The sequence below is a fragment of the Lissotriton vulgaris genome, chromosome 10 (genome assembly GCF_964263255.1).
Source record: "Lissotriton vulgaris chromosome 10, aLisVul1.2, whole genome shotgun sequence".
In the NCBI taxonomy this organism is placed as follows: Eukaryota; Metazoa; Chordata; class Amphibia; order Caudata; family Salamandridae; genus Lissotriton; species Lissotriton vulgaris.
In genome coordinates this window covers 564334425-564353632 of record NC_141698.1, presented here as the reverse complement: position 1 = coordinate 564353632, position 19208 = coordinate 564334425, and the positions used below count along the sequence as shown (strand labels likewise).

The 19208-nt window shown below is 48.5% G+C and overlaps 1 protein-coding gene across 4 annotated transcripts in view; it reads left to right on the top strand.

Annotated features, from left to right (window-relative positions):
- The window catches only part of CLEC16A (C-type lectin domain containing 16A), a 704284-nt gene that overhangs the window by 144056 nt on the left and 541020 nt on the right, over positions 1-19208 (top strand). For all 4 annotated transcript variants that reach the window (XM_086941416.1, XM_086941414.1, XM_086941413.1 and 1 more), the window contains exon 8: positions 6293-6343. In XM_086941416.1, the coding sequence (XP_086797542.1) occupies positions 6293-6343 (51 nt within the window). The remainder of the gene's footprint in view (positions 1-6292; positions 6344-19208) is intronic.

The following is a 19208-nucleotide window of genomic DNA, read 5'->3' as shown; positions in this document are numbered from 1 at the left end:
GTGTTTTCAGCACAACAATATAAAACCCGCTTAGAGCCAGATTTTGGCAGCAGCATGTGTGTTGTGTCTATGGAGGTGCGAAGATCAGACCTCACACCAACACTTTGTCGAGTTATCCTTGGAGCCTTCAGCACTCACTGTGCAGACAGTGTACCAAGCAAAACTGATATCAGAGCAATAACATATTATTTCTCAAGTAAATCACGAAGCTCTTCTGGGTTGAAAGCTAAAACAACAATTATGTGTCGTGTGCAAAATGAAGCAAAAGGAAAAATGGCGTTTAAACATTTAATAAGCTCATGCTAACTTAACACAGTATATAGAAAATAAATAGCTATATGACAGAACCCTGCCACTCCTGGGTTTAGTTTCTTTCGTGGCCAGGGCAGAGGCACCCAGGCACACTCCTCCAACAAGCCTGTGCAGACCCAGCCTCAGCGCGGCTGCGGCTTCCGCAGTGGGGTGGATCTGGGAACCAGCGTGCGGGTCAATCCTCCTCTACCCCTGCTGTTTCCACCTCCAAGCCTTCCTAATCCGAGCTTCAGGGAGCACCCCACGCCGGTGGGTGGCAGGGTCCGCCACCACCACTGGCACAAAATTACATCAGACAAGTGGGTGCTGCAGATAATCTGCTGGGGTTACTCCCTTCCCTTTCATTCCTCCCCTCCACCCATTCCACCTCGGTACCATCGGAGTGGATTCCCGATCAGGAAGTAGGGAGTGTTTGTTATTCCCACTACTTTTGGGTCCCCAAGAAGGGCAAGGGGGGCCTGCGTCCCATCTTGGACCGCCGGTATGTCAATCACTACCTCCGGAAGGAGAAATTCAAAGTTCTGACTCAGGTCCTGGCTGCCCTCGACCCTGGAGACAGGATGGTAGCATTGGACTTTCAGGACGCCTATTTTCACATTCCCATCCTTCCGGCCCACCGGCGATACCTGCGGTTCACGGTAGGCCAGGAGCATTATCAGTTTGCAGTGCTCCCCTTGGGCCTCCACCACCTCCAGACTATGGCCGACCGCCTACATTTGCTGGGGTTCTCCATCAACGTGCCGAAGTCGCATCGAAGTCCCTCTCAGAATTTCCCATTCATCGGAGCGGTTCTGGATTCAACGCTGTTTCGGATTTATCCTTCTGAGCAGTGAGTCCGAGATATTCAGGCTATGATTCCGATCTTTCAGCCTATATCCCGGGTTTCGGTCAGGATGACTCTCCAGCTTCTGGGCCTTATGGCCTCCTGCATCCTGCTGGTAACACATGCCAGATGGCATATGCGGGCTCTGCAGTGGGACCTGAAGTTCCAGTGGCTCCAACATCAGGACAACCTCTCCGATCATGTTCAGATCTCGGAGGTCGCTGCTCGACAGTTGCAGTGGTGGCTCACGAACCGCGATTGGGTCAGTGGCAGATCCCTCTCCCTTCCCCAAACGGAGCACACTGTGGTGACGGATGCGTCCCTCCTGGGATGGGGAGGGCACTTGGGAGAGGTGGAGATCAGAGGCATCTGGTCTCCGGTGGAGTCCTGATTACATATCAACCTCCTGGAGCTGCGGGCGATTTGACTTGCACTGAAGGCATTCCTTCCTTCTGTCCGGGGAAGTGTAGTGCAGGTGTTCACGGACAACACCACCGCCATTTGGTATTGCAACAAACAGGGCGGGAGGGGTCCTGGATCCTTTGTCAAGAGGCTCTACACCTCTGGACATGGCTGGAACATCAAGGCATCACCTTGGTGGTTCAACACCTGGCAGGTTCGCTGAACGCCGGGGCGGATGAACTCAGCCGCCGGTGCTTGATGGATCACGAATGGCGTCTGCACTCTGACGTGGCACATGGTCTCTTTCAGCAGTGGGGAGAGCCTTGGTTAGATCTGCTCATCACTGAAGAGAATGCGCAATGTCATCAGTTCTGTGCATTGGAATTTCCAAGGCGGCACTCGTTTGGAGACACTTTTCGTTGCGAGAGGAGTTGCGGTCTGTTGTATGCCTTTCCGCCTATACCACCTCTGCTCAGAGTGCTGAAGAAAGTCAGGCACGACCGGGCTCAAGTCATTCTTGTGGCTGCGGACTGGGCTCTGAGAGTATGGTATCCCGAGCTACTCAGTATGAGTGTCGATCTCCCTATCCGTCTGCCTCTTCGGGAGGATCTTGTCGCAGTGACAGGGGACGGTCCTTCACCCGAACCTGGCCAGCCTCAACCTCCATGCGTGGAGATTGAGCGGCGACAGTTGGCAACTTTCAATCTTCCTCCCGAAGTCTGTGATGTCATTCTGGCAACCAGGCGTCGCTCCACCAAAACGGTATACGCCTGCAGGTGGAACATTTTTGTAGCATGGTGCACAGCAAAGGCTGTGGATCCCCTTTCTGCCCCTCTTTCTGAGGTCTTTCTGTTCCTTCTATCTTTGGCCCAGTAGGGCTCTGCTCTGGGCACTATCGAAGGTTATCTTTCGGCCATCTCCACCTTTCTATGGCTTCCAGATCAGCCTTCTCTTTTTATTATTATTTTTTTGGTGAAAGTTTTATAGAGCGCGACCAAGATCCTTACGGATATCAGAGCGCTTTACACACAAATAGGATAAAAAGACAAAGGAGTAATAAGTAAGTCATTTTGTGCAAAGATGAGCAAATGGTTAAACAATAGAAACAAGGTAAGGTAGCAACAGTGCATAGGTGGTCAGCTGTACATAGTCATTGAAGGAAAAAAATAATGAATGACAAGATTTCTTTAGTCTAAATTCATGTGAATTTAGCTAAGAAGAGAGATTTTACTTCTTTTTTGAAGGATGCCCTGGATGAGATAAGGCTGATTTCTGGAGTAAGGGCATTCCAGATCCTGGGCGCCATCCCTGAGAAGGAGTGTTTATATGTTTTTTGATTGTGGAATCTTTGAGGTTTCAAAAGAAGACTTTCTGCGCTTCTTGTGGCTCTTGAGCCACCCCAGATTGTCAATTTCTGAGCGAGGTAACTGGGGGAGTTGTGGTGTATAGCCTTGTGTGTCATGCATGCGATTTTCAGGTGTATTCTAGCTTCGTATGGCAGCCAGTTTAAGGATTTTAAGTCGGGAGAGATGTGTGAGCGTTTCTTTGAGCCCGTGATAAGTCTGGCTGCAGCATTAATAGAGGCTTTTAATGGTGCGGTTGTCGATATGGGGAGGCCACAGAGGGCGAAACTTCCATAATCCACTCGAGGGATAACTAGGGCTTGGACTGCAGTTCTGAAGTCATTAGCAGGGAGGAAAGGTTTCAGCTTTCGCAATGTGTTGATTTGGAAATTAGCTCCCTTTGTTGCATTACTGATATGATGATACATATTGAGATTGCATTCGAGGGTTATGCCTAAAGATTTCGCTGAGTCCACGATAGTAGGCTGAACGTTGAGTGCAGTGAGATTATTAAGCCAGGCCTGAGTGATGGGGGCTTTGGTGGGAGGTGCTATTAGGAGGAATTCCGTTTTTAGAGCGTTAAGTTTGAGATGATTCTCTGCCAGCCAAGTCTGTGTGTTCCTAAGCGTTGTGTTGAGTAGTTTGATGTTTTCAGGGGTGTGCATTGTAAGGTACAGCTGGGTATCGTCTGCGTACAAAGTAGGGGATAGGGAGGATCCTTGTTGGACACCTAGTGTTACAGGAACTGGTGTGGACATAGTATTGTTAATCTTGAATTTCTGAGTCCGGTTATGCAGAAAGGAGGTAAACCACTTGACTACTGTCCCTGATATACCCTTTCTAAGATTCAGCAGATCGAGTAAGTTCTCGTGTTTGACCATATCAAAGGCTGATGAGAGGTCGAGAAGGATGAGGAGGCAAATACTGTTCTGATCAAGAATTTGAAGCACGTCATCAATTAAGTGTGTCACGGCTGATTCCGTAATGTGGCCTGCTCGGAAGCCTGATTGGTGTGAGTTGAGGAGGTGAAAGTGCTCGATGTGTTTTGTCAGTTGGAGGTGTACACATTTTTCTAAGAGTTTGGCCAAGGTAGGGATATTGGTGATAGGGCGATAGTTGTTCAGTTAGGGGGGTCTGCTGTGGGTTTCTTTAGTATGGGCGATACCTGTCCCACTTTGAGGTAGGCCGGAATGCATCCATGTTGAAGTGAGCTATTAATGATTTTGGTCCAGAGCGGGAGAAGCAATGGGATAAAGTCCTTTAAAGCGTTTGCGGGTAGAGGATCAGTGAGGTGATTGGAGGGCTTCAGTGTACTTAGGATCTTGCCAATAGTTTCTTCCGAGTAAGTTTCGAAGGATGACCACAAAGCATTGTTTTTTAGATAGAGGGGCATTTTGCTGTGGGGGTTAGAGTAAAGGCTTAGATCAGTGAGGAGATCTTTCCTGATGTTGTCTGTCTTTAGATTAAAGAAAGTAGAGAATTCTTCACAGGACGGTAGTGTACTAGAGGTGTTTTGAAGTCTTTGAGGTCCATCCCTGGATTGAGTTTTGATTAGCTCGAACAGTTTTTTTGGTCAGTTTCTGGCTTGGTCAAGCTGGTGGCTAAAGAAAGCTGCTTTCGAAAGTTTGATTTTTCTAAAGTATGCTTTTCTTTTTTTCTTTAGTGTTTTGAGGTGCATAACTGAAGGGACTGATCTCCAATTGCGTTCCGCCAGTCTCATAGCTCGTCTATCCTCATTAAGCAGCCCGTCGTACCATGGTTTGGAGATTTTAGAGGAAACTCTCTTTAACTGAAGGGGGGCAACCTCGTTGATAATAGAGGTCATCGACTTGAGGTAGTGGTCGGTGAGAACCTGTATGTCAGCAGTGCCGGTAGGGGGTAGAAGAAGATTGTAGCTGGGGGAGGGTATTGAGTTGGGATTGAGTTTCTTTAAGTCTCTCTTCCAGACCTTTGATCTGGTGGATTGAACCAGGTTAGATTTCACTTTTTCATTGATGAAGAATGTGATAATGTGGTGGTCAGACCAGTCAGATCAGACCTGTGCCTTTCATAATGCCTCAGTGGGACTTGAATCTTGTTTTGACTTTTTTGATGTGCGCTCCCTTTGAGCCTCTTCATAACTGTCCCTTACGTCTTCTCACTTTAAAGACTGTTTTCCTGGTAGCTATCACCTCTGCCAGAAGAGTGAGTGAGTGAGCTCCAGGCTCTTTCTTCCAAACCTCCTTTCCTTTCAATTTGTCCGGACAAGGTGGTTCTAAGCCTAAGGTTGTCACACCCTTCCTCATCGGGTAGACCATCACTTTGCCCACCTTCTTTCCGCCTCCTTCCAGGGAGGAGGAGAGGCTCCACTGTCTGGACCCAAAATGTGTGCTCGCATTCTATCTGCAGCGTACACAGCAGTTCCGGGTGGATGATCAGCTCTTTCTTGGCTACATGGGCGCCAAAAAAGGTTGAGCCATGCGCAAACGGACCATCTCTCGGTGGGTCGTTTTGTGCATCAAAGCATGTTACTCCTTGGCCAAGAAGGAGCCTCCTGTGGTGCTGAGTGCCCATTCGACCAGGGCGACTGCAGCCACTACTGCCTTGGGACGTGGCGTGCCCTTGCAGGACATTTGTCAGGCAGCTATGTGGGCCTCGCTGCACACGTTTACCAAGCACTACAGCCTTGACAGTCCAGTCCGGAGAGACAGCTTCTTAGGCCGTTCTGTGCTCCGTGACTTTCTGGTTTAATTTGTTCGCAGACCCACCACCGGGGTTGGTATTGCTGGGGTATCTATTCTAAGGTTAGGAATCGATCACTAACGTGTCTCTAACAGATGCACAAGTTACTACTTGTGTAACAATATATCTGTAAGAGACATTAGTTAGTGATAGATTCCTTACCGCCCCACCCATCCGCCCAGTTCTGCGAACTGATTTCTAGGGTTAAGGTCATCCCTTTCAGGGCCCTAGTTTTTTGCACCAATGATCAGTATCTTGCATGGCACTGCGTTTTTGGCGCGGAAAGTCGTGTAAAGAAGTGACATCAGCGCACATGGATGCCGTCTAAGTACTCTCCGTGACATCATCTCATCGCTGCCGACACCAGTGACGGACGCGGAGCCGCAGGACGCCATCCACTGATGCACAGGGGTACTGCTAAGCAGAACTTTCCGGATCCAATCTGACGCCTGGAGATATTCTAAGGCAAGGAATCTATCACTAACTAATGTCTCTTACAGATATATTGTTACACAAGTAGTAACTTGTGCTTTAAGACATGTTTGACTTGATGTTTCTATTTTGGTTTTCAGAAATTTGAGGAAATTACTACTATTGAGCGAGACAAATGTGCTGTGATATGTTTAAGTATTTTAACCTAAATGTGTTCAGACATTTGTTCATACAAGTTCTGCCTTTTTTTAAATTCTAGACTGAGAGGCCACGTATAAGTCCCCAAGTATCTCTTTACCTACTTTCCCAGGTATGCTTTGATGTTTAATGATATTTTAAATGGTTATTATTCTTTAGAAATAATGCTTTATGTATAGTTCAAATTCTTTCAACATTTGTTATTGGGTTTCTAATCCTAATTGTATATATGGTTGCATCTCTTGGATCCATGTGCCAGTCTGCTACTAAAGGCACAACATATTACACACAGTGGATGTTAGGAGCAAACAAGACATGTGACAGCACTGGTTGCATTGGCCAACATTATCATGCAGGAATAAGAAAAACAGTTTCAGACTTAATAGCATTTTAGATCATGACATCTCAATAAATCTCAAATCTCAGTAAAAGATCAAAATGAACACCTAAGACTGTTTGGCAAGACATTAAAGATAGCTTCCATTAGTGATGTGCCCGCCTACACTCTGAAGCTCCTAACAGCTGGCTACGGATCTGAAATTATTGCCATAGAAGGAGATTGTCAGTCTATCCATTTACTTTGACTTCTCACCAAACATCGAACAGACAGTTTGTCAGTTCTCGCAGCTTGTGAATCTGTTGTGATGAAGGGACAGTGAAATGCATGTCTGATCTGCAGTTACTAGTGCAACTTTCCATTATTTAGGGCAAAGTACAATGTTCAAATACTCAGATGTCTTGATACTCCTTCCAGATGTCACCAGTTTTGGAGAGATCTGTTAAATCCCACAAACTGAATCCCTCAAGATTAACTGCTAGCTTTATTCACTGAGGAGTTTCTTTAACCCCTTCGCTGCGGGGGTTATTTTCCCGCTGTGCTGGGGGGGAGGGGGCGCGCACGGCGCCCGCATGCTCATGACGAGCTGAGCTCGTCATGAGGCATGGTGCTCCTGTGCTCATGATGAGCTCAGCTCGTCATGACCACACCCGTTCCCGTGGAACGCTCAGTACAGCAGGGGAATTAATCCCGCATGCGAGCGTTCCACGGCTCATGACGAGCTGAGCTCGTCATGAGCACCGGAGCGCCGTGGCTCTTGACGAGCTCAGCTCGTCATGAGCATGGAAGGAGTTAGTAAGTGGATTGTCCCAGCCAATCCATCTCAACGCTTTGTGCCAACTAACTATAGTCATTTGGGTTGATGAGCGAAGAGTGGATGGAACGTCAGAGAAATAGAGCATCCCCAGCATTTCTGCTCCATCTACCTTGTCAAGTTTATGCCTCTCTGCAGGATCATGCCTGCCACCAAAGGGCCATTCATTTATAGGGAGCATCTGTAATGGCAGGTAGTACAAATAGATGTCTGATACCGCTGGGCCTCTGCCAAATGTTGACGGGGCACATTTATGAAATGAAACCCTTGTGATCTTGCTCGAACACAAGAAATCCCAAATCTGTCCTCCAAGATTTGTAAATAACATTGCAGGAGATGGTAATTTTAGTTTTGGAGAGCACTCATTAATTTAGGAGGAGGATCTTCTTGAACCGGGCTGCCCTGCCTGCAATTAAGAGAGGGAGCTTATACCAGGTCAGTATGTCTTCCTACACTCGATCGAGAAATGTAGCTATGAATGGAATGAATGAATGAAAAGAGTTTGTAAAGTGCGATAGCTGCCCTCAGGCGTCCTAGCGCTAAATGAGCGATGCTTTCAGGTAAGACGGCTAAAAAGAGATTTTATTCGGGTTTCTTAAAAAGGAAGGTTTTTAGATGTTTGCGGAACAATAGTAGGTTGGGCTCGGATCTCAGATGGAGAGGGAGGGAGTTCCAGAGTTTGGCTGCGTTATAAGAAAAGGACCGGCCCCTGCATCTGTATCTCTTAATCCTAGGGACTGTAGCGAGGAAGGAGAGTGCTGATCGGAGCTGTTTGGTTTGGTAGTAGGGGATAATTAGGAGATCGATGGCAGCCCCCGTTTTCCAGAAATCTTGGTGGGAGATACAGAGGGTCTCAAAGTCGATTCTCTCCATGACTGGAAGCCAATGAAGGCTTTTTAGACCAGGCTTGGCTGGAAGGCGACGGAGGATCTGAAGCAATGTTCGAGCGGCACAGTTTTGTATAATCGGAAGCTTCCGTTGGGTAGTTTGGGGGGCTCCTAAGTAAAGGGCTTTACCAAAATCCAGACGGGACAGAATTAGACCTTGGACTATTATTATTATTATTATTATTATTATTATTATTATGTTTCTTATATAGCGCCAGAATCGAACCCCAAAGGGGTATCTCCGCGCTTGCCTTGGGAACCCGTCCTGGCTTTTCCCCAAGGTGAAAGCCAGGCATCCCGCCGCGGGGGGCCATTGTGGAGATTAAGCAAGCTTAATGCCCAGAGTTGCAGAGTGTGAACCCATGATTAGGTCAGGCACCGAAGCGAGAATTATCGAGTCCATGGACATTTGAGCTCAAGACCCTGCCGCGTCGGGAATTGAACCCTGGTCCCGGGTCCGACCTTTGCTTCAGGGTCTGCCTGCTCTAACCAGTGAGCCACACTTCTCCACTCACTATGATCTGCCTTGCCCGAAAGGGCAGGAGGGGAAGGATCTTCCGAAGTAGCCTGAGAAGCCCGAAGCAAATGGCTGATAGTTTAGCTGCCTGGCAATTGAAGCTGAGTGATTTATCCAGCCAGATGCCAAGGCTCTTTATAGTATCTTTGGGTGTGGGGGGGGAGCCAAGGCAGGCAGGCCAGAGTGAGTTGATCGTGGAAGCAGGGGGGTTGCCTAGGAGCATCAGCTCATGTTTTGTCTCCGTTTAACTTAAGACATGAGGAGGTCATCCAATGGCTGACTTCTTCTAGACAACCCCCAAGTTTGTCCTGTGCTTTGTGTGTATCTGACTGATTGAGGGCCACCACTAGCTGAATGTCGTCGGCATATGTGATGATTTTTATCCCAAACGGACGGACTATCTCAGCTAGTGGATTCATGTATATATTGAATAGCGTAGGGCTCAAAAGAGCCCTGCGGCACCCCACATCCGAGGGGCTTGCTGGGGGAGGTGATGTCACCCTCAAAAACCTGGAATGAGCGATCATCCAGAAAGGATTCAAGCTAGGCAATTGCTGACCCTGAGACTCCTAAGCTGGTGAGTCGGTGCAGTAGAATTTTGTGGGTTTAAGGCAGCACTTAGATCAAGGAGGATGATTGCCACCGATCCTCCCAGATCCAAGATCCTCCTGGCTTCCTCCGTTACTGCAACCAGGGCGGTTTCGGTCCGTGCATGGGACGGAAACCTACCTGGGAGGGATCGAGTAGGTGGTTCATCTCGAGGAACTCTGTCAAGACCTTATTGACATGTTTCTCCAAGATTTTGCTCACCCAGGGTAGCAGGGAGATTGGGCGATAATTGCTGGGATTATATGGGTCTAGATTTGGTTTTTTGAGAAGGGCTTTGTGACCATAGCTCGCTTCCAAGGAGGTGTAACGATGCCTGTGGAAAGGCAGGCATTAAGCAGGTCCAGAATGGTGGGGAGAATATTGGTGATAGCAGAGGCCAGGGTGCGTGGAGGTGCCGGGTCATTGGGAGAACCAGACTTTACCTGATGCATGATGGAGTCAAGCATCTTTGGGTCAAGGAGAGGAAGGTTTTCAAGAGTGTTTGGGAGGTCCTGCCCAGATTCCAATGGAAGTATAAGTGAATGGTCAATGTCAATGTGGGTGGGGGGAAAGGAAATGTAAATACTTTGGATTTTTTGGAAGAAGAACTCTGCCAGGTCGTTGCAACGAGGTTGTGTGTTGTGGGAGAGGGGGGGGGGGGGGGGTTGGGTTCAGGAAGCTTGAGGAGGGTTTTTGCAATATGATATTTCTTTTGGCTTAGAGGCGGCTGCAGTCATTTTTTCTGCGAAGAAATTTGATTGTGTGGTTTTAATTTAGTTTTTATAGGACCTTATCGCTTCCCTGTAGGTGGCTTTCCTTGAAGGGAAGTAGTCTAGGCGCCACTTCCTTTCAAGTTTTTTTACAATGCTGTTTCATTTCCCGAAGTCCGGGGGAATACCAAGGGCAGTTTTTAGATTACGCTTAGGCTTGGTACAGCTTATAGGAAGCGTAGAGTCAAGTGATTTAGAGATCCAGCTGTTTTAAATTTCGTTAGCTGGAGAAGGATCCTGAGTTTTTGAGGGTCTGGTAGTTTCTAGGGCTGTTAGCCAGTTCTCTAGGGGAAGTTTTGACATATTGGGTAACTTACTTGCGGTTATGTTGGGGGGGGGGGGGGGGCTTGGATGTTCCAAACAAGGAGGATCAGGAAATGATCAGTCCACGGAAGGGGGGAGGGGATCCCACGGTGAGGTCTTCGCAGTTACTGAAGACGGGGTCTAAAAGGTGACCTTTGATGTGGGTAGGTGTAAGCACAAGTTGTTTCCATTGTAGTGCAGAAAGATTAGCTATCAGTTTCAGGGCGGAATGATCTGAGTTGTCATTAAAGTGAATGTTGAGATCCCCTAGCAGAGTGTAATTGGACAGGCTACATGCTAGATCGGCTATGATGGAAGGCAAAGCATTGTGAAATTGTTTTAGGGTTACCGGTGGATGGTATAAGTGCAAAAACCACAGTTGATGGACAGAATGCAGAACAATGTCATACATTCACCCCAGTACATGTGGTATATAAGTGTCCCAGAAAAACTGCTGGTGGGGGAAAAGTGGCCGAAACGCGCGTCGTGAAAAACTTTATGCCACTTCACCTTTTTTTTCCTATATTTTTTTAATTGTAATTTTTAATTGTACTTTGATATTATGTAATGTTGGTCTGATTAATTTTTATAGTTAATTAATGACATTTGAGAATCAACTTTTTTAATGTTTTTTTATCTTTCATGTCAATAAAATCAAAGTGACTTATCTTATGTTTTTTTAGTAATTTTCTCTCCTTTGTCACTTCCTCATGAGCACCAAGTATTGAATTGCCTAGGTTGTTACTTTCCATGAGCTGTTTATCCCTGACCTAGGAATCTCTATATCCATATTTTCAGGGGGTCCTTGTTACCTATAAATAAACAGAACAATTTATGGCCAGGATTATTTCAAGCACCAGGTGCTACGTCGCCAACTAACAAACAGATCTGTCAGCCTTATTCCCGGTCTTGTAGGCTCTATCCTGAGGGGCCTTCACACCATCCTTGATGGATTAGTAGGCAGCTGCTGGAACTGAAGCCTTTTTGCATCAAGTGCCTCTACATATTGTTGCCTTAAGGTTTTTTATGTCCCCCATTTATTGCTTCACAGCTAAAGTGTTTAATGAAACTGTTGTCTTGGACCATCCAGGCATTCAAATCCCACTTCCCTCAATTACATCCCCCTACCTCCCTCTTAGTGCTGCTCATCCTCATTTCATCAGGGAGTGGTCCAAAATGCCCTGCGAGACGTGCTCCGAAGGTTCCATGTGTGTCCCTTGATGGAGTCTGTGATCATTACATATGCACCCATTTTATCAGTTTGCAACTTTGTAAGTTGTAGTAGTTGGGATTTTTGCAGTAGAATTGCCACTCTTAAGGAGCCATGTGGGCATCATGGGTGAAAAACCAGTGTTTCCCAGTAAAACTGCAATTTGGACCCCACAGGTGCGTTTCCTGTAAAAATGCACTGTCCGGGGAACACCTTTTTATATATTGGGACACCATTCTCTGCTGGATTGTATTATTTAAGGCATTTACATTCCATGTCGGTATCCGATAATCAACAGGGTGCGCCATTAGTAATTGAACAGATGTAGATAGGCAGCAAGTAATTCAGTAGGTGTGAAATATGTCCATAAGTTACAGCCATTTCTAAAACAATAATATCCCCATCCCCACCCCTCCTAACACTATTACCCAAGAAACATCTATAGCTCATAACAGTGAAAACATCTAAACCTCTCTAAAGCCTGAGGGATCAGTAAGCATTGGCTCATGCAGTGCTTTGCCTTCCTTCCATCCAAGATAATGAGCAGAAATAAAATCTTTACCCCATGCCCCAGGAATTACCAACTATATTCAGACTTAAGGTGCATTACTGTCACGGATTTGGAATAGCCCAGCTTTACTGAGTTTTTATATAGCGCGAAATTGACCTGAAGGTATCGGGTATCTGAACGCTTTACACGTGCACCGGTTGTGTTACATGAGGACACATTCATTTTTAGTAGGCACAGGCAGATTGAGTGATCTGCCCAGGATCACAGGATGTTGCGCGTCCTTGCAGAGACTCAAACCCAGTTCCCTAGATTTGAGGTTGACCGCCCTAGTCGTTAAGCCAACTCCTCTCTCCAACTGATACTGATAGGCTTGGGAGTCCTTTCCCCCGTCAGTTCAGCTCGAGGTCCCAGGGCAGGACCAGCACCTCTAGGAGACTGCCAGAACCTCACTACGACCCACTCTATTAAAGAGACAAAAGTTAGAATCAAAAGTAACTTGGCCATCTCAATAAGTGTGGTAGTGTAATCCAAATGAGAAGCAAACCTGTCCGATTGAACAGTAAATCAGTACTTATAAACCATATTATTTAGATGTCTACAAGGGACACACATCTAATGTCCCTAACAGACAATTTTTCATCCCAGGAAGCCATTTTAGTTTCTGGAATACATCAACCAAATATTTAACACTTGATGTCAAGCAAATTAAATATTATATCTTTATCATGTCCAGCAAAGTGCTTGGGCAAGGTGGCATCGGCAGTAAACAGCTTGCTGAACCCCCTGCTCAATCTGTCTTTGAGCTCCGGAGTGGTGCCTCGGGAATGGAAACACGCACTCATTCTGCCGCTGATCAAAAAACCTCTGTTAGATCCCTTGCAGCTGGCTAACCATAGACCGATCTCCCTCTTTCCTGCTCTGGCGAAGGTGGTTGAGAAACATGTGCAGCATACACTTACCACCTTTATTGAGAATAACAACATTCTCCATGACTCTCAATCTGGTTTCCGTTCTAACTACAGCACGGAGACAGCCCTCGTGGAGGTGACCGGCGCCATCAGGGAGACGCTCGATCTGGGGGGAAAGGCTATGTTAGTCATGCTGGACCTGTCGGCGGCTTTCGACACCGTCCCACACGCAGGTCTCCTTTTAAGACTCGGGGAGATTGGACTGCGGGGGACGGTGTTGGATTGGTTTCAATCCTTCCTATCCGGCCGTCGTCAGGTGATCTGGGCTCCACCGTTCTCCGCAGAAATGCCATCGCTAGAGGTTGGGGTTCCTCAAGGGTCCATTCTGAGCCCCACCATCTTTAACATCTATATGGCCCCTCTGGCGATGGTAGCGGAGGCTTATGGGGCCCGGGTCATCTCATACGCTGATGACACCCAGCTCCTGTTTACTTGCAGGAAGGGAGAGGTTTTTGACGGCGACAGGATCAAAGACTGTCTGAGTGCAGTCTTTGCGTGGTTTCAGCGGCACAGCCTGAAATGCAACTCGGATAAGTCTGAGTTGCTCTTCTTTGGCTGTGCCCCTGATCCTGGCTGGAAGTCGTGGTGGCCCCAGGACATGTTCCCCCCTGAGAAGTCATCCTCCCAAGTGAAAAATCTTGGAGTTGTGTTTGATGACGACCTCTCTTTTCGACCCCACATAATGGGGCTATCAGGGAAATGCTTCGGCATCCTCAAGATGCTTAGGAAATTTCTTCCACTGCTCTCTCTACAATATCGAAAGACTATAGTCCAGGCGCTTGTGGGGTCTCGGCTAGACTACGCAAATGCGCTTTTTGCAGGTCTGCCCAAGTACCTTCTAGCTAGACTGCAAATTGTTCAAAACTCGGCGGCCAGAGACATATTTGGCCTGCCAAGGAGAGCCAGTGCCTCATTGCTTCTAAATAGGTTGCATTGGCTACCTATCTCTAGAAGAATCAGGTTTAAAATTCTCACGCTGGCGTTCAAAGCCCTTCACTCTGTTGGTCCTAACTACATCAGAAAGCGTACTGCTTTCTATGTGCCGCGGAGGATGTTGCGGTCAGCCGATTTGGCTAAAATGGAGGTGCCTGCTGTCAAACGAGTTCGGATGGGAGGACGGTCTTTCCAATATGTGGCAGCTCGCCTTTGGAATGAGCTCCCTCTCTCCCTCCGCAAAGCTAATAGCCTCCTGGCTTTCAGGAAGGAACTAAAGACCACGCTCTTTTCCATGTAATCACTGTGACTGTAGCGTTTCTGCCTTTGTGTTTCTGGGATTTTCAGGCCTCTTTGTCAAAGCGCCGGGACACCCCCTGGGGTAGCTGTGCGCTCTAAAAGTACGGCTTTAACATAACATAACATATATCTGCAACCCCTTACGATATATAGGCACATTTTGAGTGAAGCTGCCTGTGACAGACACAGTAGGGATATGTGAAGGCTTAGATGTGGATTAGTGCATCTTTGGATGGATTTTTATCTTGTGAAAAGAGATCTCTCATCTCCATTGATCGCTTTCTCATTTGCCCATTAATTAATCAGTCAAACATTTATAAAGCATGGCAAATCACCCGGTGAGAGTCTGGTGATGCTGGACATTCAGGCTGCTGCATGGTGGGATGTTCGGTCAAACAGACAGGTTTTGAGTTCCCTCCTGAAAAGCTGCAGTGAGGGTGAGGTTCTGAGGTGTAGGGGAAGGCTGTTCCTTGACTTGGACGCAAGGTGCAAGAAGAGTGTCCTCTGCTGTTGTTTCGGCGGATCCGAAGGGTGTCTACAATGGAGGCAGATCGAAGGTATCTGGTTGGTTGGTGGAAGGTCTTGCACTTGTTAATGTATCCCTGTCCCTTCGTTGTGTTGAGCCCTGCAGGCAATCAACAAATATCTTTAATTTGTTAATGAGCGTTCACTCGCAGCTAAAATTCAGGTTGTAGTTTTTTCATTAATTTGATGGCAACCTTTCTCATAATTCCCTTAATTGATATGATAATCACATTCCCACCTGAATCAGATTAAATGACAGTAGTCCTGTCATGACTTTGTAAACTGTGGGCAAAAGGTGGAATCGAATTTCAACATACTTTCTGGACTACAAGCAGAAATACCTCACTTCTCCAAGTATAATTGTGTATCATCTAATGCTCTTTCTTTATCCATTCCATGTTTTAAAGCAGAGTGACAAGTCTGCAATTCTGAATCTTTGATATACAAATGGCTGGTTGCAAGGTAAAGTTTCCTACCCGCAACCTCCAGATTTCAATGACTTTCGTAATCCGCATTCCTGCATGGTTTTCAATTCAATTATGCCAAATGTAGTGTGATCAATATCAGATGCTGCACTTAATGCTTTTTTGGAAAGATAATGATCAATTCGTCCTTATTTTGGGAAAAATGTGCTTGTTGTTTTGATCTCTCTAGGGATATCATCATTTGTTAGCGTCTCCTTGTCCCTTTTCTTCCTTTGCCACTTACGTCACCTCTGCCAAGTGCCTGTTCTTTTGCAAGAAATACCCTTTCTCACCTTCTAGTACTGTAAGGAGTTGAGACATATACTGGTTGGTCTTGTGATGCGTGTACATTTATTTGGTTCAGTATAACAGTTAAAGTAAAGGTGTAGAAGGAGATTCAGGGTACTTTCTGAGTGCTTCAAGTGATGGTAACAGGTCCTTTCTTTCAGACCTTCAGGAAGCAACATGTCTCTCAGAGCACCCAAAAAGAAAAAACAAAGTCCAAAAACAGAGGATTAGCAAAGAGTTACTGTTTCACGGGCCCCCAACCACAGTGCCTCAGTCAACCAGTTAGGGTGGTGGGGGTTATGCGCAGGGGGTGTTGGGGATAAAATCACCCTGGTACAACCGCATGCGCCACCCTTTTTACAAAAGAAAACGTGCTTCAACTTTGTCGCGGCCCACCAAAATGATCAGGCAGCTCCTGGCACTTGCCTCTGACCACGACCCGTGTCCTGGGCCGTGGCATTGGTACCTGAGGCGTCCTTATCACCCTCCTGGCCCCTGGTACGGGGTGTGATGCACAGTAACAACGGTTCATCTGGTATTCCCGTTTCTGCATCTCCTGGGCCGCCAGCTGTCCTCTTCTTCTCTGCTGTATCTGGGACGATGGCTCCTTCGGCAGGGAAACTGCCAGTCTCTACGCCTTTCAACACAGCTGTTGCTCTTCTTGGGACTCAAATCTCCGCTTCTCCATCTGCTTTTTCCGGCTCTTTTTCTTCTTTGTTGATCGCGCTGGATTCTAAGTCGTACTCTCCTTTCTGCTATTCCAGCGATGACTTCATTTTCGCCTCATGCTCCCTTTGACCTTCCGAGGGGTGTGGCCTCTCGTCCATTTCCTTTCCAGGAAACACTGGAGCGCTACTGGTCTCTTGGACCTCGTTGAGTGTGTCGGTCATGATGGATTTCCGTTCTGACCCTAGTTCCTCCTTACACACCTAAAATCTTGTTTGCCAAATTGATGTTGATGATTCCTTGTTGTCTGCTGAATTACTGTCAGAAGATTCCAAATAATGCTTTTCATGGACTGCTCAGCTTGTTCCTTTTTTTAGGTCTCGCCTGTCGATGCGCATGCGCATCGAGCTTGCGAGACTATGGGGGCTTATCCACTCTTGAACCAACTTGCAAGGAATCGTGGCGATTCCTTGCAGTGCCCGTGACTTTTAAGCTCAATGCGCATGCGCATTGAGCTTAAAAGCGCGTGCACATCAGTTCCCTCCCTCCCCTTATCTCTCTTCACTCCGTCTTGTTTTACCCGCTCCGCCCCCTCCCCTGCCCGCCGTGTCGCATTTCTCCTCCCCCTCCCCTTCTCTCTCTTCCCTCCGTCTTGTTTGTTTATTTCTTTACCCGCTCCGCCCCCTCCCCTGCCCACCGTGTCGCATTTCTCCTCCCCCCTCCCCTTATCTGCCTTCCCTCCGTCTTTTTTTATTTTTTACCCGCTCCGCCCCATCCCCCAGCTCACATCTCCACACAGTGATTCCTCTCAGCGGGAACTCTCTTGCCAGAGCGTTCGGCGGCCTCCCGCCTAGTGTGCGCTCAGCTGTTGGGCCTCAGCGAACGTTCTACCCGCTGTCTTCCTTCTGGGACTGAGTTTTTACCCGTGCAGAGCGGTGTTCTGCACACAGCGGGAGCTCTGTTTTTCAGATTTCTTCAAAGGCAGTCACGAGTTCTTAGGCCACATAATCTTATCTATTTCTCCTCGCAGCTGGAGCATATTTCTTCAAGTGGCAGTCACAAGTTCCTGAGCCACAGAATCATTATAGATTTCTTCGACCTGCAGCACGGTCAAGTTACCTTACTCATGTAATTGCCTGCCAGTTCTACATCGCTGACAGGCACAGCTCATTCTAGAGTGGATAGTTCTTACTTGGCTGGCTATTCTGACACTTGTTTTCATTCTTAGAGGCTCTCTTTAGGTCTCGTGACCTATCAATGCGCACCGCTCTTCCGCAGTACTGCAACCTACACCCTCCCTCACCCTCACCCTCCCTCACCCTCACCCTCACTCACCCTCAACCCCTCACCGTCACCCTCACTCACCCTCAACCCCTCACCCTCACTCACCCACACTCACCCTCACTCACCCTCACTCACCCACACTCACCCACACTCACCCTCACTCACCCTCACTCACCCTCACTCACCCTCAACCCCTCACCCTCACTCACCCTCACCCTCACTCACCCTCACTCACCCTCACTCACCCTCACTCACCCTCACTCACCCTCACTCACCCTCAACCCCTCACCCTCACTCACTCACTCACCCTCGCCCTCACTCACCCTCACTCACCCTCAACCTCTCACCCTCACTCACCCTCAACCCCTCACCCTCACTCAACCCCTCACCCTCACTCAACCCCTCACCCTCACTCAACCCCTCACCCTCACTCAACCCCTCACCCTCACTCACCCTCAACCCCTCACCCCCTCACTCACCCTCACTCTCACTCATCCTCACTCACCCTCAACCCCTCACCCACCCTCAACTCCTCACCCTAACTCACCCTCACTCACCCTCAACCCCTCACCCTCACTCACCCTCAACCCCTCACCCTCAACCCCTCACCCTCAACCCCTCACCCTCAACCCCTCACCCTCACCCTCACCCCCCCTCACCCACCCTCACTCACCCTCACTCACCCTCACTCACCCTCACTCACCCTCGCTCACCCTCGCTCACCCTCGCTCACCCTCGCTCACCCTCGCTCACCCTCACCCACCTCAACCCCTCACCCTAACTCACCCTCACTCACCCTCAACCCCTCACCCTCACTCACCCTCACTCACCCTCAACCCCTCACCCTCACTCAACCCCTCACCCTCACCCTCACTCACCCTCAACCCCTCACCCTCAACCCCTCACTCACCCTCACTCTCACTCATCCTCACACACCCTCAACCCGTCACCCTCACTCACCCTCACCCTCACTCACCCTCACCCACCCTCAACCCCTCACCCTCACCCACCTTCAACCCCTCACCCTAACTCACCCTCACTCACCCTCAACCCCTCACCCTCACTCACCCTCAACCCCTCACCATCAACCCCTCACCCACCCTCAACCCCTCACCCTCACCCACCTTCAACCCCTCACCCTCACCCACCCTCAACCCCTCACCCTCAACCCCTCACCCTCACCCACCCTCAACCCCTCACCCTAACTCACCCTCACTCACCCTCAACCCCTCACCCTCACTCACCCTCAACCCCTCACCATCAACCCCTCACCCTCACTCACCCTCAACCCCTCACCCTCACCCACCTTCAACCCCTCACCCTCACCCACCTTCACTCACACTCACCCACCCTCACTCACCCTCACCCTCACTCACCCTCACCCACCTCACCCACCTCAACCCCTCACCCTAACTCACCCTCATTCACCCTCAACCCCTCACCCTCACTCACCCTCACCCTCACTCACCCTCACTCACCCTCACCCACCTCAACCCCTCACCCTAACTCACCCTCACTCACCCTCAACCCCTCACCCTCAACCCCTCACCCTCACTCACCCTCAACCCCTCACCCTCAACCCCTCACCCTCACTCACCCTCAACCCTCACCC